This window comes from Erinaceus europaeus, chromosome 20 (assembly GCF_950295315.1).
Source record: "Erinaceus europaeus chromosome 20, mEriEur2.1, whole genome shotgun sequence".
Classification (NCBI taxonomy): Eukaryota; Metazoa; Chordata; class Mammalia; order Eulipotyphla; family Erinaceidae; genus Erinaceus; species Erinaceus europaeus.
Window position 1 is genome coordinate 17,864,172 of NC_080181.1, and position 21,694 is coordinate 17,885,865.

At 46.6% G+C, this 21,694-nt stretch overlaps 1 protein-coding gene across 12 annotated transcripts in view; it reads left to right on the forward strand.

Annotated features, from left to right (window-relative positions):
* Positions 1 to 337: 337 nt before the first annotated feature.
* CADM1 (cell adhesion molecule 1) overlaps positions 338 to 21,694 on the forward strand; it is a 411,245-nt gene continuing 389,888 nt past the window's right edge. For 10 of the 12 annotated variants that reach the window (XM_060180017.1, XM_060180018.1, XM_060180019.1 and 7 more), the window contains exon 1: positions 431 to 599. In XM_060180017.1, coding sequence (XP_060036000.1) covers positions 467 to 599 — 133 coding nt within the window. In that variant the 5' untranslated portion in view covers positions 431 to 466. Of the gene's footprint in view, positions 600 to 21,694 lie in introns of all 12 variants that reach the window. The other 2 variants (XM_060180023.1, XM_007522987.3) reach the window with 1 other exon arrangement.

A 21,694-nucleotide genomic window follows, 5' to 3' on the forward strand; every position in this document is an offset into this window, starting at 1 on the left:
CGGTGTGCCACACCGGGCTTGGGAAGCCTCTTAGGGAGATTTCTCTAGTCCTCGGCCCGATAGAAAGCGATGGCTCTACATGTTCTTAATAAAGGTGTAGAGGCAGCTAGACCCGCCCCTTGCAGCCGGATCCCCCCCCCCCCCCCCAACCCTCTACGGCAGGCGCTGGGGAGAACACTTTTTTCCCTTGATCCTGGGCAAGCGAAAAGCGAATTTTAACATAAACATATTTGCATACGCCCCGCCCCCTCGCCACGCCCCTAGGTGGCGCGGGCGCGCCGCCCAAAGCCAGCGCCAGGGGGCGGGATGGGGGAGGGGGCGAGCCCTCCGAGAGCCGGGTTTGGCTCGCGGCGACCTGATTGGTCGGTTTGGACTCCGCCTCCAGTGCATGTCATTAGCATCTCATTAGTTGTCCGCTCAGGCTCCGGAGGAAGCCACCGCCGCCAGTCTGAGGCAGGTGCCCGACATGGAGAGTGCTGTGCTGCCGAGCGGATCCCAGTGTGCGGCGGCGGCGGCGGTGGCGGCCGCGGTGGCGCCTCCCGGGCTCCGGCTCCGATTCCTGCTGTTGCTCTTCTCTGCCGCGGCACTCATCCCCACAGGTAGGTATGGGTACCGGCCGGCGGGGTCCCTGAAATCTCTTAGGGCACCCCAGTCGCGGTAGCCGAGGAGGTGGGGGGGGCACGTCTCCATGACAACCTTCCCCCCACTTCCTAAATCCTAACCGGAGGGAGTGCGGAGCAGAAAGTCGGGGCTGCGGTGGCCGGGCCGAGGGAGGTTCACGCCGGCTGGGCGTAAATGAGCCCTGGGGGCTGGCTGCACCCACACCTTTCCTCTCGGGCATGGCGCGGGGTGCGGAGCGGAGTGAGAATGGGCTCCCCCCACCCGCTCCAAGGCTGGAGCATTGAGGAGGGGGAAGGGGAGAGCTCGAAGGCACCCTCCCGGACACTCCCAAACTCGCCGCCGTCCCCCGAAACTTGCAGGTCTTGCGGTCTCCCCGGGCTGCCCCCACCTCGCCAGCGGGGTCTCCCCCACCCCGCACCCTCCCGCTTCTCCATCCCCGAAGCGTCCCCGCGGCCGGCACGCAGCCGCCGCCTCCGGCGTGGCTCCCCGCGGGCCCCCCAGGACGCCCCCGGACGCGCCGGCTCGCCCCGGCCCTCCCCGCACCGCGCCCGGGCTGCCCCGCTCCCTCCCGGCGCCGCGCGCCCCTCGCCGCTTCCCTCCGGCCGGACCGCGGCCCCGTGGTCCCCTTCAACCCGACTCGGGGCGGGGAAAGTTCCCGGGGCCCGGCCGGCCGCCCGGCGGGGAAACCGCTTGCTGCTCGGGTGCCGCCGCAGGGCCGGGGACCGGAGCCCGCAGCCCGCCTGCCCCGCGTCCCCGGGCGGCTGCGGAGCCGCTGAGCGCGGCCTCGCTGAGCTTCGGGGCCGAGCTCCCGGGCTGGCCGGCGCCTTCCCGGCTCGCTCGCCCCTGGGCGCCGGGCGCGCTGCGCGGCCGGGAAAGAAGAGGGCAGTGTTCGCCTTCGCGAACAAAAGGGAGCCCGCTCGCCTCGGAGCCCGCTCGCCTCGGCCTCCGCCTCCGCCGCGGCGCCGCAGCCCGCGCCCCTTCCCGCCACCGCGCCGAGCTCGGCCGCGCCGCGCTCCCCGTGCCGCCTGCGGGCTGCGGGCTGCGGGCTCCGGCGGGCGGCGCTCTGCGGGCTCTGGCACCCGGGGGTTTAGGGGGCAGATGGCGGGGCGCTTGCAGAAGCCCCTCGCGGCGGCTCGGGACCCGCGAGCAACAAGTGGCGGAAGACTCGGCGGGCTCAGCCCCCCACCTGTGGAGCCCCCCGGCCTGGGTGGGCGCGGGGCTGGGGGCCACGGGGCGCCCCTCGGTGCGGGCTCTGCCTTTTGTTTACACGCCAGAGGACACACAGTTACGTAAACACCGCAGGAGACACGTTGTGGGGAAAGAGGTGTGTGTGTGTGTGTGTGTGTGTGTGTATGTGTGTGTATGTGTGTGTGTATGTGTGTGTATGTGTGTGTGTGTATGTGTGTTAGCTTTCGATTTGAGGGCAGGGGTCGGCAGGTGTGCTACCACCCCAGACCATCCCATCCCATCCCATCCCATCCCATCCCATCCCATCCCATCCCATCCCATCCCATCCCATCCCATCCCATCCCATCCCATCCCATCCCATCCCATCCCATCCCCTCCCCAGGGTGCGGGGTTTTGTGGCGCCCTAGCAGAGGCAGTTCCAGATTTTTTTTTATCTTAAATTTCATGCCAGCATCTTTTCTCCGGATGGTTTTGTGTGTGTGTGTGTGTGTGTGTGTGTGAGTTACAAGATAATTGGGCAATGCCCGTGTGCTTACAACTTCATTTCGCGTGCTGCCTCTGGATGGGTGCAGCAAACCAGTCTCTGCCGGAGACCCCTCGTGTGCTGCTGCATTGGAAACAGCCAGAAACGTGAGCGGTCGTGCAGGCTCCCGTGCTAGCTTGAGCTGGCTTATAAAAGAAGCAACAATAGACTTGTATTGGCCGCAGGGGGAAAATAAAATGGGGTGGTGGTGGCTGGATTGGGGGAGCTCTCGATGGGGATACTGCCTTTCGGCGGATGCAGCTTTGCAGAGCGGGATCCGTCTGGATCCGTGCGGGATCAGGTCCTGCCTGCTCAGCTCACCCGAGGCAGCGTTGGCTTTGACCGCCTTCCCCCCTCCTCTCTCCTCTCTCTCCGTTCTCTCCCTCTCTCCTTCTCTCTCCCTCTCTCCCAGAGAAGTTGCCTTCGCGGCGGCGGCCCTCGCCGCCTGACTTAGGAAGGAGCAGCGTGGATCTCATCCGTGCATGACCAAGCCGCTAGAAAAATTCTGTTGCCAGTTACCATGGAAGCAGCTTCTCGCTCTTTGTGTACATCCCTGCTTGTATGCTGGTGATCAGATTGTGTTCAAATTAGGAAGTAATTGGGGAGCGAGGGGGCTGAGATGACTTTCTTTAAATGCTTTCTTTTTTCTTTTCGAGTGTGTGTGTGTGTGTGTGTGTGTGTGTGTGTGTGTGTTTGAGTAGACCCAATCCCAGCATCCTAAATGGAGAGGAATGAATTTCAGACCTTGTTTCTGTAGTGTTTAGTTGAAGCTCTCTCCTCCCAGGCTGCATCCAGTGCCTACTCCCTGGGCTGGGGAGACCTGTTGGTTCTGCCTTGGAACTTTGTTAGTCTTGTTGCATTTCCTTCCTGGCTGGGACAGACATCTGGGGCCACTGTGCTGTCCCTCCTGGTTCCTCCCCCCCCCCAAGACTGAATCCACCTGCCCACCCCCTCCTGGAGATAGGCATGTGTGTGGGGGGGATCTACCAGTCCTCTTGTGGTATTTGGGTGAAATGTATCTTGAAGAAATGAGCTAACATGAGGTGGTCCAGGCCCACTCCACTGTAGAAACCACACCTGTACCCTGTAGAGGCATCCTCTTGGGCCAGAGGCTGAGCTGCCTCCTCTTAACATTTCCAGGGTTCCAGAGGATGACTGATGGTTGCTGGTTGGTGGTGAAGATGTGGGGTGGAGAAGGGCTGAGATTTGCTTGTTGGGGCCTGTTAGGGCTTGTACACCGGGAATGGGGACTTGGCGAAAAGTGCCGCCCTGACATTGTTGCCTTCCCCTGCATCAAATTGAATAGCCACAGGAGGGACTTGCACTTGTCTGTGATAGCTCTGATAAAATATCCCTCATTAATGCCACTTTATATTTACAGTGTGTCACTGGAGATGCACAAGGCTTCATTTAGTGACTTGTGTGACGAGACAAGCTTGCATTATTTGCCTGGGACATTTTGGCGGAACAAGAGAGCCATTGAGCAATCTTTTGAAACGAACAAATACGGAAAAAGGGGGGAATAAAAGAGCAGGCAGTTCTGGGGAACAAAGAGCTTTATTCATATTCATACATGCTTTCTCCAGCTCTCCCCAGTGGCCCTCCTGGTAAAGGGGAGTGGGACCTGGGACTGGGAAGCCGCCACCAGGCAGGACACTCTGGCTTCCCCTGCTCACTTCCTGATTTTATATTCTTATCAGCTGCTTGGTTCTGAAAGAGATTTTCAAGTCCTTTCTCCAAGTGCTACCTGTTGAGAAGGCTGGTCCCTGGAGGGAGGACATGTTGGTGGAAGGGGCAGAGATGTCACTTGTTCTCTGACAGGTGTTAAGTGGCTGAGGAGCAAAAGTCACATTGGGAAGATGTCTTGTAAATTATAATATCGGCCTTACTATTTACTCTTGAAGAAATGCCATGAAAACTGAAATTCGAAATTTTCATTCTCACTGAGGTGTGTCGGGCGTTTTTTGACCTGTGCCTGGTACATTTTGGTCTCATACATAAGCTGATTTTTCTTAATCCTTGATAGATATTGCTAAATGATCTCCAGGCTTTAATAATATCATTGTCAATTTAAACTCTTAATCCCTGATTTTTTTCTGTATGTGACATTTTAGTGCCTAACAGGCCACTTAGAATTTGTATTGCCAAAAAAAAAAAAAAAAGGTGAGTGCTTAACAAAAGACCCATCTTCCTTGTGTGGGAGGGATTTCTTAAATTGGACCCAGCTAATCGATGCTGCTGTGATTTGAATGGAAATTTACCAGCCTGTGGAGAAAATATATGTAAAAAAAAATAAGCCCAAAAGATTCAAACACCATATATATATATATATATATATATATATATATATATATTTTTTTTTTTTTTTTAAAAGGGTTCTGCTGACCATTACGCTGGGCGTTTTTAACTGAAAACCCAGCACAGAAAGGAGAAATCACACAGCGACATCTGTTGCAGAATTGAAAATTCTCTGCTTTGAGTTGGAAGCAATTAGCTCCAGAGAAGTACCTAATGGTATCAGTTAGAGTGTTGTATCTGTGTGTTCGCTCTTACACATAGGTAGGTACACACACACACACACATTTGTGTAGACATGTCGGTGCAGGCAGAAACAAAACACTAGGCATCTTCACATTCCAGAGTATTTGATCTCAAACGTGAATGCAAATATTGATGTAAAAGACTTCTAATCTGACCTGTTGATGAATGTGATTTTTGCAGTCCTGAGGTTCTTAGAAAGGGAAGGAAGGGCATTAGAATCCACAGACTGGAATCCTTTTATTTTGTGGTGAGGCAGCTTGAAGCCTGGACAGTGAAGAGGACCGTGCTTACTAGTGAGCTAGCTCAGATCCCAGACAGTGAAAGGGCCCTTTGGGACCCAACCAGAGAACCTCCATCCCACCTCCTAGCAGGAGAACCCAGTGAGGGATGGAGCTCCTCGGTAGATATTAGCGTGGCCAGGGCAAGTTTGTATTTGGAAGGAGGCAGGATTAATTGCTACCCCAGGTAATAAGCCTGTACACTAGGGGCGACCCCTGCACAGATGGGACCAGCTCTCGGTAAAGGATGTCCTGAGTGTCGGCAAACGATTCTAAAACCTCTGGACTTGGCAGCAGCAACATGAACGTGGTCCAGAGCACGGCCATTTTCGGGGAGGAGCCCCTGGATTTGAGTTCCTGTAAAACACACACACACACACACACACACACACACACACACACCAGCATACTCAGCTTATAGTTGTCAAGCTCCTTATGTACCTTTTCAAAGATTAATATCTTCAGTAGAACGGGCCCCACGTAAGTACAGAAAGAAAGGAAGGGTCTTAGCACGGGAACACCCCTGGATGTGTTGTGCTAGACCCTCATGGTGTTTCATTAGGCAGAGAAAAAGCTGAAAAGTTATTGTTCAAGGAAAAAAAAAAAACTTGTGATTTTGCACAATGATTTTTCTCCCCCATTCACATTGGGTATATTTTTTTGGTTTTGTTTAAAAAGTGACAGGCAGAGAGAAAGAGACCACAGCACTGAAGCGTCTCCCAGTGCGGTGGGAGCCCTGCTCATGGCTGGGTCACGCACACGGTAAAGTAGCACACTGTCCGTGTGAGCTGTTTTGCTGCTTGTCCGTGGCTGTGTTTTCTAATTTTTCCATTTGGTTTTATCTCTGGCTTGGTGCTGGCACTATGAATCCACCACTCCCAGTGACATTGGATAGAGACATAAATTGAGAGGGGGAGGGGGCAAGGGAGAGGGAGAGAGAAAGACACCTGCGGATGTGCTTCACCATTAGTCAAGTGTCCCTCCACAGGTGGGACTCCGGTCTTTGGAATAGTACTATGTGTGCTTAAGTGGGTGTGCCACCACCTGTCCCCCTTCATTTTTTCCATTTTGTAGTGTAAATTCCACATACCTGCAAAAGCTGAAAGAATGCCATAGACCTGTGTGCAAAACACATACTTACCAAGGGTTATTTTTACAGCCAGATGATTTCTTTTTTCATTTATTGGATAGAGACAGAAGAAATTAAGAGGGAAGGAGGAGAGAGAGAGAGAGAGAGAGAGACACTCCCAACACTGCTTCATAGCCCATGAAGCTTTCTCCCTGCAAGTGGGGATGGGGGCTTGAACCCCGGTCCATATGCATTGTAGTCTGTGTGCTTAACCAACCCCTATAGCCAGGTGATTTTAACAGATTGTGGAACCTTGTTGTTTCTTCTATAGTTTATTTTCTAAAGATTTATTTTTTGGATATAAGAAAGACCCACATGAGAAAGAGAAGCGAGAACACTTGTGCTGCCAGGAGGGATCAAACCAGGAACCTCAGGCATGCAAGTCCATTTCTCTGCCACTTAAGCTGTTTCCTCAACTGCTCTCCCCTCTGCATATAATCCTTATAAGGATTCTCTGTATGATAATAGCTCCCAGGGTTGGCAAAACAACTCACTTGGGTAGGGCCTTATTTTGAATGTGAGCAATCCAGGTCCCTGTTGCATTGATGCAAGTGTTGGTGCTGTAGCAAGCATGTCTCTCTCTCTCTGCATTTCTGTTTCTAGCTGAAAAATAAAGCCAGGTTAACAGCACTGGCCCCCTCCTGAACCATGGTGTCATCTGAATGTTCATCTTCTCTGCTGGTGTACTGAGTTCTACACACACACACACACACACACACACACACACACACACACACACCCCTCTCTCCCTCTCCCCCTCCCCCTCCCCCTCCTTCTCCCTCTCCCACTCTCCTTTGCCAAGGATGATGGAGGGCAGACTCCTTACAGCAGAGGGGAGCAGAGGCAGAAAGTCCACAGACTAGTGGGCCATTGCTGCCTGCACTGGGTAGACCTTTTGATTTTGCTTGTGGTTTGGTTTATTTTGAGCCAGGTTTTGTTTGGATGGGCTAAGATGAGTTTTATTGTTGTGTAAATATGGGTGTGTAAACATGCGGTGATTGCCACTGATCCCTAGGCGGTGGCAGGCTGTGGAGAGTGCCCATGGCCAGCCTGGCCATTTCCAGTTGTTCTTATAATGAGTACCCTCCATCTAGGCCTTCTGGAGGGAAGGCTATTTTAGTTGATGGCTGGGAGATACCGCCTTCACATATTTATCTTTGAATGCTTCTGTGGTATAAATGCGTTTGCGTGTTGTGAATATATGGCTTAAAAGATAGAGAGAGAAAAAAAAATAAAGGCCCTTTTTCATTTCTGACCGGCTAAGTGCTAATTTCAGCCTGTTTTCTTTGGCGGAAGCAATCACAAACTGCCTGCTTTGGTGCAGGGGCCCCATCTAACAAACTCTTAAATACTGGGCCTATTTATTTCTAATTTATTTATTTACAGAAAGGAAACTGAAGGGTTGGAGGGAGAGACAAGGTGATAATTTTTTATTTTCCCATATTTTTCCCCTGGCTTTAACAAAAGAGACCTACAGTTTCAAATAGGTCAGTGGGAATCTTTCAGTGCTGATTTCCAAACTTCACCTTGGTTTCTGGGAAGATACGTGGTTTTAGTTTCCAAGATTCATGGAGTGTGTGTGTGTGTGCGTGTGTGTGTCTGAGAGAGATAAAGTGGTTTAAGAGGTTCTTTCTCCAATGTTGTATTTAATGTAACCTATAAATCTGAAGCTTTTTTTTTTGGTTTTCTGCCAAACAAGTAATTATATGTGAGATCGTTTTAGGGGATCTGAGCAGGCAGGTAAAAACCTGCCTCTCTCTCCACTCCCACCCCCCACGCCCTGTGTCTGAGCTCAAAGTGGCCCCAGAAAAGCACACACAAAGAAAAATGCCCACATCCATGTTTTGGGGAGCCAATTTTGTCCCAAAATGGGATAAAAAGCCTTTGTATGGAAACCATCCATACAAAGTGGAAGAGGGAACCCACTGGAATGTGTGTAATTACAAGTGGCACCTCCTCGTTTGGGTTTCAGAGGCCGCGGTTTCTTTTTCATGGACTGAAATCGCAGGCTCCAGCCAGCAGCTGCTGTGTGGTTAGTAGGCAGCTTCTCTTTGAAGGCCTTCCAGTGCTGGTTCTCAGAAGCCTTGGTGCCGTTGGCCTTGAACTCGAGCTCCACGAAAGGGAGATGGAAGGTATTTACACAACTCACACGTGGCCACAGTGAGGCCTGGCCTTTATCACCCCTCCCTTGAGGAACTTGGCATTAAGGTTGAGAGATAGCGGGAGCTGAGGAAAATCCGTTATGACTGACAGGTGTTTTGAATGGGGCGATTATCTTGAGAGATGTGGGGTGGGGAATTCCTTTATTTTTTCTTCTCTCCTTTGGTAGATGTTTTACAGAAATACTGTCATTTGACCCAAAGTTATGATGTAGGTATTTCAGAAAATGTTAAATAGACTTGAAACCAAAGTGCCGTGGCATATGTATTTAAATGCTATGCGGTGTTTAAAGTTGATATCTCAGTGACAAGGACTTTTGAAAATGCCTAGAATAAGTCTCTGCTCTTGGCAGTCCTCTTCGTATGGTAGACTCTCCAGTTCCAGCCATAGCTTGCAGTGTCAAGTTGGAATGAAGTGATGATGGCCCTCCCAGGAGCCAGGAGGGATTGGCCAAAAAACAAAGGAATGACCAGCCCCATCTCTCACATTGTGCCTGCTATCCCTCCTCTTGGCTGGGTTAACTTTAAAGTTGTTGTGCCAAAGAATCGAACCTTTGATGATGATTTATTTATTTATTTTCCCTCCAGAGTTATCCCTGGGGCTCGGTGCTGGCACTATGTATGAATCCATGGATCCTGGTGGCCATTTTTTTCCTTTTTTTTTTTTGTCTCCAGGGTTATTGCTGGGGCCTGGTGCCGGCACTATGAATCCACTGCTCCTGGAGGCCATTTTTTCCCTTTTGTTGCCCTTGTTTATCGTTGCTGTTATTATTATTGTTGCTGTTGTGTTGACAGAGAAATGGAGAGAGGAGGGGAAGACAAAGGGGGAGAGAAAGGTAGACACCTGCAGACCTGCTCACCGCTTGTGAAGCAACACCCCCCCCCCCCCAGGTGGGGAGCCAGGGCTCGAACCAGGATCCTTACACTGGTCCTTGCACTTTGTGCCATGTGCACTTAGCCTCCTGTGCTACTGCCCCCCCTTTTTTTGAGAGTGGAGACGGAGACAGAGAAGGAGAGAGAAGCAAGAGACAGCTTCAGACCTGCTTTGCCACTTGTGAAATGTCTCCCCTGCAGATGTGGGGCTGAGGACTTGAACCTGGATCCTTGAGTGGGTCCTTGCACTTAATACTACGTGTGCTTAGCCAGGTGCACCACCACTCGCCTCCCTCCCTCTCCCCCCCTTTTTTCCTGACAATAAGTATCACCTTTTTTGGAAGTTTCTATTATTGCAGATGGCACCACCGTTATCAGCCTGCTCTTCCAGGCCCATCATTTGGAGTCTTTGTTTTGGCTTCTCCCTCTTCCTGAACTTTTCGCTCCCGGACTGCAATGGAGCTGCATATTTCTCCAGGACTTTCCCCAGGAACCTCAGTGTCTTCTCCCCGTTGTCCTCAGTAGAGGCTTGGCTGTTTTATCCTGTCTCCACCCTCTGCTCGTCAAAATGGAAGTCTCTCCACCACAGTTATTTTTTTCCCCAAATATTTATTTATTTATTTATTCATTCCCTTTTGTTGCCCTTTTGTTTCATTGTTGTAATTATTGTTGTTGTTATTGATGTTGTTGTTGGGTAGGACAGAGAGAAATGGAGAGAGGAGGGGAAGATGGGGGAGAGAAAGATAGACACCTGCAGACCTGCTTCACTACCTGTGAAGCGGCTCCCCTGTAGGTGGGGAGCTGAGGGCTCGAACCGGGATCCTTATGCCGGTCCTTGGGCTTTGTGCCCTGTGGCTTAACCCACTGTGCTACCACCGACTCCCTACCACCCGACTCCTGGTCCTGATTCTTTGCAGTGGGCATGGCACTGCCTTTCCAGAAAACCATCTCAAATTCTCACTTCATGCACCAGCTTCAAAGTGCACGTTTTTTTTTTTCTTTCTTTCTCTTTAGGTGGTTCTCTCCTCAATTGCTTTTTGCTCCCTTTCTAATTACCCTCATTTTCTTACTACTTTTCAGCCCAACCCGATGGGACTGGCAAACAGATGATTCTCCTGTGAAACCTGGGAAGAAAGTGCTCCCACTGATCAGTCTTCAGCTGGTTGCCTTTGCTTCAGACTCCTATTATTACCCGTTTTCCCCTTGTTTTAGCTTGTAGGTACAGGATGGCTGCCTCTTCCACCTGCCTCAGACAAACTGCATCTTTCAGTGTAACTAATGCATGCATGTCTCAAATAGGTCCTGATACACACACGTCTCTCCTGCTTTCAGTGTATAGAAACTCATTTCCATATAGGAAGTCAGACTCATTAGATAACGTGACCATGATTTTAATGAAACACTTCAACTTTAGAACCAAGCAATCATACTGCCCATTGTTTCAATGTGGGAGTTTCCAACAGCACGGAATGCCATATAATTGACTTGACAGGCTGTAGGCTGGCGAAGAAGGACCTGCAGGAAAAGGTGAAGCCCTTCAGAAGCAGGAAGACTTGGGGAGGAGGTCAGGGACTTCCTCAGGAGCTGCTAACTTGGCATAAATTGAGAGTCACACTCCTGACATTGGTCCGGAAACTACCACCTTCGAAGAGGACTTGGTGGGTTCTTACTGAGGCTGCCTGAAAAGAAGCTTGATAGTCAAGCCTTTTATTATATATTTATTTTTATTTTAATTATTTTTGCCTCCAGGGTTATTGCTGGGTCTTGGTGCCAGCACTATGAATATAATTGAGAGAGGAGGGGGAGATAGGGAAAAAGACCACCTGTAGACCTACTTCACTGCATATGAAGAGGACCCCCCCACCCCACAGGTGGGGAGCTGGGGGGGGCTCGAACCTGAATCCTTGTGCAGGTCCTTGCACTTGGTACTATGTGCGCTTCACCAAGTGTGCCACCTCCCGGTCATTCATTCATTCATTCATTCATTTATTTATTTTTAAGATAGAGGTAAAGAGACTGAAAGAGACCACAGCACCAAACCTTCCTTCAACATGACGGGGGCTGGGCTTGAACCTGCATCCTTCACATGGCAAAACAGTGCACTTTCCAACCCCAGGCCTTTTTATTGCCTTTTCTGATGTTCTAGCTCGGGGCGGCAGGGGCAGTGTTTCTTCTTAACAGCCAGTCGTCTCCGGTATCCTGTTGCATCACATGGAGGGGGGGGTCTTACGCTGGCACTGGCATAAGACAAGAATGAGGATTTTGTTTCTCAGACTAAGCGCTAAACTTGTTATCATCAAGATCTCTAGGAAGCCTTCGTCTGGTCGTGTTATCTGCCACAGATTGCCCTTACTTGTATTTCTCCAGTATCTTTTCTTTCTCTCCCTGCAGAACTCAGCTCTTGGCAGTGTGGAGGCAGAAAAGCCCAATAATTCAGTGCTATGAAAACTTGATCTCATCACCGAGTAGTCTGGGGAGGCAAAGGTTGCACGTCAGAATGCAGTTTATATTTATTTGATTCCTTACTGATTGTGTCTGTGGTAAGCCGAGCCACCCAGATGAGTTGCTACAAATGTCTCTTACAGAAACCCTTACTTAAACAATGAGAATTTCAAAGATAGGAAGAAAAAAAGAGGGAAAGCCTAGTTAATTTTGTACTAAATGAGTGCTCAAATGGTTTTATCTCTTAAAAGGTTCAAGTAGAGATTAGCTTAAATGACACTGACCTGAAATATGTCCCCGTGAATCATCTTGTGAGCAGCCAGTCTCTGAGACCAGACCTCTGCTGCCTTACTTTTAGCTTTGTGAGTAAGCACAGGGGTGTCTGTTGCTATTCCAAAGCAGATGTTACCATCTCTGGCCCCAGTCTCTGGCAAGTGGAAGACTCAGTTTAGGTGACAAAATAATAAAACCCAAGAAGTGTACTCGCAAGTTAAAAACAGAAGGGGTCAGAGGACACAGCTCAGCTGTAGAGCAGTTACATCCTAGTCCCTCTCCCTCCTCAAGTAAGTGCAGTTAATCCCCTTTACAGGTTATTAAAGAAAAAACAAGGGCTAAAGGAATAGCAGGAAGTGGTCCCAGGTTCTATTTCCAGCACTGACATAGGTCATTGCTGAACGATGCTCTGATCTTTTCTCTTTAGAGAACAAACATATAAATTCTTAAAGTCGCATATTAAAAATATTAAAAAACAATCATATCTGAACACAACTGAGAAGGAAGTGTGTGTGTGTATATATATATATATATATATATATATATATATTTATATTTATATATAAAATACTTTTATTAAAACAGCTTTGACTTAGGAAGACTGGGTGGTCTCTGGCTACTGCTATAGACCATGTATGGACATTCCTCACGTTTAAGAATTTTGAAAACTCCTGAAAGGGTTAATTCAGAATGTCCTCAACTGTCTGTAAGGTGAAACTAAAGAATAAAGTGACAATAAGACCCCTCACCTGGAGTTGAGTTCCTATATGTGTATTTTTTAAAATATTTATTTCTTGGGTTGAAGAGAGAGCATGATGGTTAAGGGAAAAAAAAAAAAAAAGCTTTCATGCTTAAAGCACCAGAGGTCCCAGGTTTAGTCCTCAGTACCACCATAATCCAGAGCTGAGCAGTAAGTAGTACACTGGTGATTTTGTCTCTGCATACATCTCTCTCTCTCATTAAAATAAGTAAAATATTAATATATATATATATATATATATATATATATATATATATATATATATATTGCCAGAGCACTACTCAGCTCTGGTTTATGGTGGTACAGGGAATTGAACCTGTGACTTTAGAGCCTTGCCATGAGATTCTCTTTGCATAACCATTATGCTATCAACCCCTCCCCCAAAAGATTCATTTTTTATCAGTGAGAGAAAGGGAGAGGGAAGAGAGAGAGAAGGAAAAGAGGAGACCCAGAGCACTACCCTGGCACATCCGATGCTGGGGATCAAACTTGGGGCTGCCTGCTTGCCTCCAGGGCTACTTGAACGTGTTCTGAAAGTAAATAGGATCCTGAAGAAGCTGGCTCTGATCAAAACCCTTATTTCCTGAAGCTTTCAGCATGGAGGGCTTTATTGTTTTACATACCTCCCCCCACTCCCCCGTTTTTCTTCTGCTGTATTAACGAGCCTGCAGTTCTGTAGCTAGCACAGAAGGCACTTACTAGAACAAATAGGATTTAAAAATTATACTTATTTTTAAAAACAGGTATTCATGAGAGAGGAGGGGAGAGACATAGAGCATCTCTTTGGCACTGTGTTGCCAGCAAGCAAACTCAATAAGACATCCTGCTTGAGAGCCCAATGTCTTACCCACCCTGCCAACAGGTCCTGAGCCAATAAAGCTCATCTTTAAATTGATGGACTTAGGGAGGTGGCTCTGTGGTGGAGTGTGTGGATTGCATGTCGGAAGTCCCGCATACGATGCAAAAGTGCTCTTACCTCTCTTACCAGATAAATCAAAGGATATGTCTTTGAAATGTGTTTTGAAATTTGAATCTAAATCTAAATCTAAACCTAGTCATTGTGTTACCTGCTTTCATAGTTGAATAGACGAACAGCCCCTGTGTTGTAGTAGGTTACAATCTATTTCCCCCCCAAATCTCATTTGGAAAAATTTCAAAATCACAGGAAATTGAAAAGGAAAATATAATTTATTGTCTATACACTTTACCCACAACCTCAGTACCATTATTACATGCAAGAAATGTAAACATTGCTTCCATGATACTAGATATTATCTACTGTCTAGCTCATATGCACATTTCCCCAGTTCTGCTACTTATTTATTTACTTATTTATCCACCAGGCTTATAGTTCTACACTTAGTCTGTTCCACCACTTGCAGCTTGACTTTTTTTCTCTCTTTCTCTCTTCAGATACAGGGTGAGAGAGGCAGAGGGAGAGCTAGGCCAAGGAGGAGAGACAACACAGCACTGCTCCACTTCTCGTGAAGCTTCCCTGGTGCAGGTGCTCCCATGTGCTGTCAAGAGGGTGGGGACAGGGTGCTTCAAACACGTGTCCTTGTTCTTGGCAAAGTGTGCTTTTTTTTTTTTTTCCTTCTTCCCCTTGCTTTAACTACTTTAGTAGAGTTTAGTTTTGCTTTCAGGGTTATTGTTGGGGCTTGGTGCTGCCACTATGAATCCACTGCTTCTGGTGGCTATTTTTTCCATTTTACTGGATGGGGCAGAGAGAAATTGAGAGGAGAGGTAGATAGAGAGGGAGAGAGAAAGAGAGACACCTGCAGGCCTTCTTCATTACTTGTGAAGGTGTCCTCTCTGCAGGTGGGGAGCAGGGGCTCAAACCTGGATCCATATGCAGGTCCTTGGGCTTAGTACTGTGAGCGTATCTGGGTCTGCCACCCCCCCCCCCCCATATGAAGTGCTCTTTTCTTGGATAACTATTGAGCTGTCTCCTGAACCCTTCCCACCTCATTCTCTTTATCCTCCTTAATCAGAATCACCAAACACATTTAGTTCAGTTTCATGACTTTTTGAGATTGAACTCGTCCCCTCATCCACCTTAAGTTTTTAAGGACTTGGGGTTTTCTTTGATCGTGCTATTTGATGCACCCGCAGTTCCACAGAGGGTTTGGTTGGGTCCGTTCCTCAACAGTTGGATTCAGATTGCAACCTCAGCAAACACACTGCACAGCTGACACTGTCAACTCCTAAGTGCATCACATCACAAGTGGCCTGACACCTGGCTGTGTTCTTACTGGCTGCTGCTGTAAATCTAGTTTCTTTGGTGAATTTTCAGATTGCTCCATTGTTTTTGTCCCTTTGGGATGAACGAGCAGTTTGTCAGCTACTTTGAGAGGGATGATCCTGCCCACTAACACTACTTTGTGTTTTTAGCAGCATTGATAAACATTTGCCATAGTCAAATATTTTTACACTAGTGGTTACGCAATTACATCTGTTCATCTAGAGCTCTGTGCTGAGATGTGACATCCTGGCCTAAAGAAGACCTTGCTTTCCCCTCTCCTGCCCTTAAGCAATTACGTTGGGCACCATAGATTAAGAAACGGGGGTCGGGCAACAGCGTAGTGGGTTAAATGCACATGGTGCAAAGCACAAGGACCTGCTCAAAGATCCTGGTTGCAGCCCCCAGCTCCCCACCTACAGAAGGGTCACTTTGCAAGTGGTGAAGCAGATCTGCAGGTGTCTGTCTTTCTATCCTCCTCTCTGTCTTCTTCATCTCTCTCGATTCTCTCTGTCCTATCCAACAACGACAGCAATAACAACAATAATAATAATAAAAAACAAGGGCAACAAAAGGGAAAATAAATAAATATTAATTAAAAAAAAAATCCAATGCTAGTGGGTCGGGCAGTAGCATAGCGGGTTAAGCACACATGGCGCAAAGTGCAAGGACCAGCATGAGGATATGGGTTTGAGCCCCCTGCTCCCCACCTGTAGGGGGGGTTGCTTCACAGGCGTTGAAGCAGATCTGCATTGTCTTATCTTTCTCTCCCCTCTTTGTCTTCCCCCTCCTCTCTCCATTTCTCTCTGTCCTAACCAACAACAATGACAACAATAACAACAACAATAATAACAACAGCTATAAACAACAAAGGCAACATAAAGGAAAAAATGGCCTCCAGGAGCAGTGAATTCGTAGTCTAGGCACCGAGCCCCAGTGATAACCCAGGTAACAAAATCAAAAAACAAAACAGAACAAAAAAGCCAATGCTACTCCTTTTTATATGGTCCACCTCTTTTTCTTTATGAAAACACTTTGTATTTTCCTTTTAGTACTTTCCCACAAGCTGTGTTATCATTGGTCTTTGCTTCTTGCCTCCTTTCTTGACCAATCCTGGGTTCTCACACTAACTTGACAAATCCCCCTCATCATTATAATTTATTTTTACCATAGAGGTCTTTTCTTTTTAATAAAACTATTTTCATTTCTCATTTCTTTCTTCCTAGGCCAGGTAATAGTTCTCTTTGTAGTTGAAAGGATTCTGTGTGTCTGCCCCTTTTCCCCACATAGTTCACCGATTTGCTTCAAGAAAACTCTCCCCTGTCCTATAATATGATACAGCATGTGTCTCTGATGTTTACTGACTGTACCTCCTCCTCATCTCATCACTCCTCTCTCACCTTTCTCCCCATCCAATAATTTGGCAGATGGAGGTGGCAAGCCTGAGGCTGCATTTTTTCCAGTCCCCACCCCCATTAAAATTGTGACGTGCTTCTATACTGCCAAGTGCCTTGTTTCAAAGTAATATTTTGGGCCTCTCATCTTCATGTCCCAAAGACATATCAAATTGTGTTAATGAAAAACACCAGCAGTTGTTTATTTAGTGTCTTCATTATGATCTCATTTAACCGCCACTGTCACTTTTAAGTACTTAGCCCTGGCTCCATGTTACAGATGAGGAAGTGGAGAGGTCCCTTCTCCAAGAGACTAATAGTAAGTGGCAGAACTAGGCCTAGCGTCCAGAGCTTTGGCTTTCAACACTTAGTTACATTTAAGAAAATTCCAGGGTGTCTTAAGACCGGACTTCTCCCTCTAGCCTTTACTTAACTATGCAAATGAAGGGTGACTCAAAGGAGTCTGGAAGCCATTAGAGTCCTTCCTCTTTTGCTGCGGTGTTTTGGTCCTTATCCTTACTACATCTCACCGCCACCATCTTAGTTTACCCATATCCTCATTTCACAAACGAGGACAGTCGATTTAAACTGATAGAACAGCCCCTTAATTGGTCCATTTATCTCAGGTTTCATCGTTGGCAGTGCATGCTGAACACTGCTTCTAGACAAAGCTTTCTAAGACCCACTTTAGATGGCCACACTCTCGCTCACAATTTTCAAATGTTCTCTCAGCAACTTAGAGATGAACCTTGACGCTCTTTGAGCATGGCCTACAAGTGCCCTCATCTGACTTCTGTTCACCTCTCTGAGCAGCTCTGCCCACTACGTTCTTGCTGTAGATAGAACTTGCCGTGCTCTTTCCTAAAGTAAACGCGTCCCAGTTACATTGGGCTCTCTGCTTTCTGTCCACAGCTCCTGTAGCATCCTTCTCCATATGGCTGATTCCTACGGAATTTTCAAGATCCAGATCAAGCACCAATTCCTGAAGGGAACTCCCACTGCCTTTTGGGTTGATCAGGTGCCTTTTCTTTGTGCCTGAACTCTCCTAAGGGTTATTACTGGCTTCTGTCTCGCAATCAGACACTGTTCCCTGGGTGGTCCCAGGTTTCCCAGGTTGTCGCATTGCCCCCCACAGTTGTCCAGCTTACTTCCACTTCCACTGGCAGAGATGTCTTACCCAGTGCTACTTTACTTTCTCAAACTTGACATGATCTCCGACCCTGAATGTTTCCCTTCTATTAGATTCCCTAGCCATTCCATGTCCCTGAGCACTTTTTTTTTTTTTTTGCCAAATTGTGTGTTGATGTGTGTCTATAGATACATGTTCTTCTTGCTATGACCAAGGATTCTTAGTCATCTTTGTATCCTTAATCACAGAGAGCCACAGTGTGGTGTTATGCTCAGTACACACAATAGATGAATTGAAAATTTGGTATACCTTTCCCATGACATAATTTATAGCCCTTTTTATCCGAACTGGATGATCTTAATTCACTCTTGAAAACAAGCATAAAAATGATGTCAGGGTGTGTTTCTTCACTCACTTTTTTAGTCTGTTACACAATCTCACTCCCATTATGTCTCTATCTTACCCTTTTTCATTTTTTATGAATCCAAGTAGCAGGGGAATAGAATCTATACTAGGCCTTGGCTTTTATAGTTGATGGTCATATGATTACCAGCTTTTAAAACTACCATTCTGAGTTTTTTTTCCCCCCTCACAATAGAAACAACTACCTGACTTTATCCTAATCTGAAGAACTGACTTCTAGCGTGTTTGTGCCTACTTGGTAGTTGGGTAATCATTAGAAACATTCAAAATGCCAGCCCAGATAAGAGAACCCTTTTCCATCTATTTGTCACTTCCCAGTTCCTGCGATGACTGGACTTTGAGTCATTGCTGAGGCCATATCAGCACTTGAGAGTTTAAACAACAAACCCGGACTACACTTATCTCCGCGGCATCTGCTCCTCTTCACCCGTTTCTCTGGTGAGCCTTGGAAAATTTAGACCTCAGCGTGCTAGTTCTCCTTGTCCTCTAATAAAGATATATGTGGAGTCTGTGGCTATACAGGATAAAAAAAATAGATCAGAGGAGTCAAATCAAACATGAGGAATTGCTCGGTGTTTTGTTAAGAACATTGAGATGGATAAGGTGGTCTGTTTTGTGTAGATGCTTCCACTGTTGGTGCCACTGTGCCCTGAGTACTAAAAAAACCAAACAGGACAGCACATATTGAGCTTATAAAGTTAATTGCCTGGAAGTGATCTAGTCTCAAACAGAAAGGGGGTTTCCTGTTGTTCTTATATGGAAGTGAGAAAGGTTTCATATGCAAATAGACGGGGGTATTGGAGCGAGGGGGGAGGAGTTACCTTTTAATTTAGAAGTTTGGAGTATGTTCTTTCCTCTGAGTATAGAGGTGGAACCCACTCTAACCAGAGTTTATTGCTATAATATTTTTTAAATGCAACCATGTCACTGATATATCTGTGACCTTGTAAAAGCCTTTTTTGAAGGGAGGGGCAGCCAGTCTTTTTTTTTTCCTCACTGTCGTAAGTGATGTCTACTCAATAACTCTAACCTCCTGACAGCACGGGGAGTGGGAGGAGGACCCATCATAACTTGTTTTTTTATGGCCTATTTCTAAAGTGTTCCCTTCATATTCACATCCATCCATTTAGATTTCTTTTCCCTGCCTAAGGCATGCATCCAACCTAGACTGTGTTTGTTGCTTTAAGTGCTTTGAGTTATGGAGAATCGTAGAGTTTTATCGATGCCTCCCTTGTAGCTATGCAATAGCTCTGTATCGGGCTAGGTTACACAGCCTGGATTTCTCAGATATTGCATCTGGACTGTTGCAATTAGTTGAAGTTTTGAGGGAACAATACATCTTTCTGGATTTCTACAGTATACCATACCCATACATATTTTCTTTTTTTTTTTTTTTTGGTGGTGGGGGGGTTTGGCTTTTTAAGAAATCTTTTTTTAAAAAAATATTTATTCCCTTTTGTTGCCCTTGTTTTATTGTTGTTGTTACTAATATCGTCGTCGTTGGATAGGACAGAGAGAAATTGAGAGAGGAGGGGAAGACAGTGGAAGAGAAAGATAGACACCTGCAGACCTGCTTCACCGCCTGTGAAGCAGCTCCCCTGTAGGTGGGGAGCCAGGGGCTCGAACCGGGATCCTTATGTGGTCCTTGCACTTTGCGCCACTTGCACTTAACCCGCTGCACTACCGCCTGACTCCCTTAAGAAATCTTAAGAAATCTTTCAACTTAATGATACTAAACCTTTCCACATTTTCTTGGTAAAAATCTCTCTCTTTTTTTAAAAAATATTTATTTTATTTATTTATTCCCTTTTGTTGCCCTTGTTGTTTTATTGTTGTAGTTATTATTGTTGTCGTTGTTGGATAGGACAGAGAGAAATGGAGAGAGGAGGGGAAGACAGAGAGGAGGAGAGAAAGACCTGCAGACCTGCTTCACCGCCTGTGAAGCGACTCCCCTGCAGGTGGGGAGCCGGGGTTCGAACCGGGATCCTTATGCCGGTCCTTGTGCTTTGCGCCACCTGCGCTTAACCCGCTGCGCTACAGCCCGACTCCCCATCTCTCTCTTTTTTTAAATCTTTATTTGTTTACCCTTTTGTTGCTCTTGTCGTTATTGTTGTTGTAGTTATTATTGTTGTTTTTTGCTGCCATTGTTGTTGGATAGGACAGAGAGAAATGGAGAGAGAAGGGGAAGACAGAGGATAGAGAAAGATAGACACCTGCAGACCTGCTTCACAGGAGGTGAAGCAAATCCCCTGGAGGTGGAGCTGGGGGCTCGAACCGGGATCCTTCAGCTGGTCCTTGCACTTTGTGCCATGTGCTCTTAACTCACTGCGCTACCTGGTAAAAATATCTTTGTCAGCATGACTTTCTATCAAGTAAATCATGATGTAGCAGTTGTAGTGGGGAAAAGTCGCATCATTTGAAATGGAAACCTTATGAATAGCTTCATATACAGACTGGTAGTTGACTAGAAAGAACAAATGGCTAGATAATATCTTTCAGAAATTAGGGTGCTAATGCTTCAAGAATCCTATTTAAAAACAATCGACTCTAGGTCCTGTAGGTAGGATTGCTTATTTTATGGGCTTGGATATTTGCATGAAAACAACTTGATGGTTCTTTAAATATCCACCCTGATCAATTTTCTTTCCCCCTTAAAACATTTTTCTGCAAGCATTGTGCTCCATTCATGCAGTAGTTTAAAGTGGTAGCAGATTTTTTTTTCACCTTTGTTAGCCAAAAATGATCTTCCATTTTCATATTAATTTACCCATGATTCTTATCTCCCCATCCTTGTCTCATAATAAAGTGAGTGCATGCAAAATTAGATTTTAATAGAATATTTTTTAAGGTTTTAGGACTTTTTTTTCTTTTTATAAATGAAGATATCACCTTTAAAAGTTTGACCTGAACTTTGTATGAACTAAAGGAGCAAGAAAAGGATAGACTTAAAAAAAAAAAAAAGGAAAGAAAAAAGGATATTCTAGTTATAATGGAATAATAGATTAGCATTCAATTCATTTTATTACATTAACCTGGTGTTACTATTTAAAGGAGGGGCACCTCTGAGCAAAGTGTTTCACTCTCTTTGAAAAGGGTTTGAGAACCATTGACCTAAAGAGAATGTATCCTTCAGGGTCAGAGATCAGAGTAGACTGAAGCACAGTTTACTGAGAGAGCAGACCCGGTGAGCCCCAGAGTCTTAGAGAATAACAATAACAACAACAACAAAACCTCATTAGCCTCTTCTTTCTTTGACTGTATTTGTGGTGGGGCCGCTGCTGGTGTGACTATGCTTGCAGTAGGGAGCAGGGATTTCAGATTACTGTGACATATCTGTCTCTCATCCAAGAGACAGGAAAGGAGAAAGCTGTTATGGAGTTAAAAATGTCCTTTTAAATAAAGTCTAGAAAGCTTGGAGAAGGTTGCCACCCAGAAAGAGGTAAGTAAGCAGAGAGGTTGAGCAACGTTCCTGGGTGAAGGAAAACCACATGAATAAAGGTTCACAGCTAAAAAAGCTGAAGAGATGGCTGGGAGGTGTGCTCAGTGCCAGTCGTGGGGAAAGGGAGAATGCCAAGCGGAGATTGAGCTCAGGGGGTCACCAGAAACTTGGAGGGATTTTGAACAATGAGGTAGCACCAGATTGGTGTTGGAGAAATGTGAACCTGGCGATATCATATGACTAGATGAGAAATGACAGATTCATTAAGGGTCTAGTAGTTCTA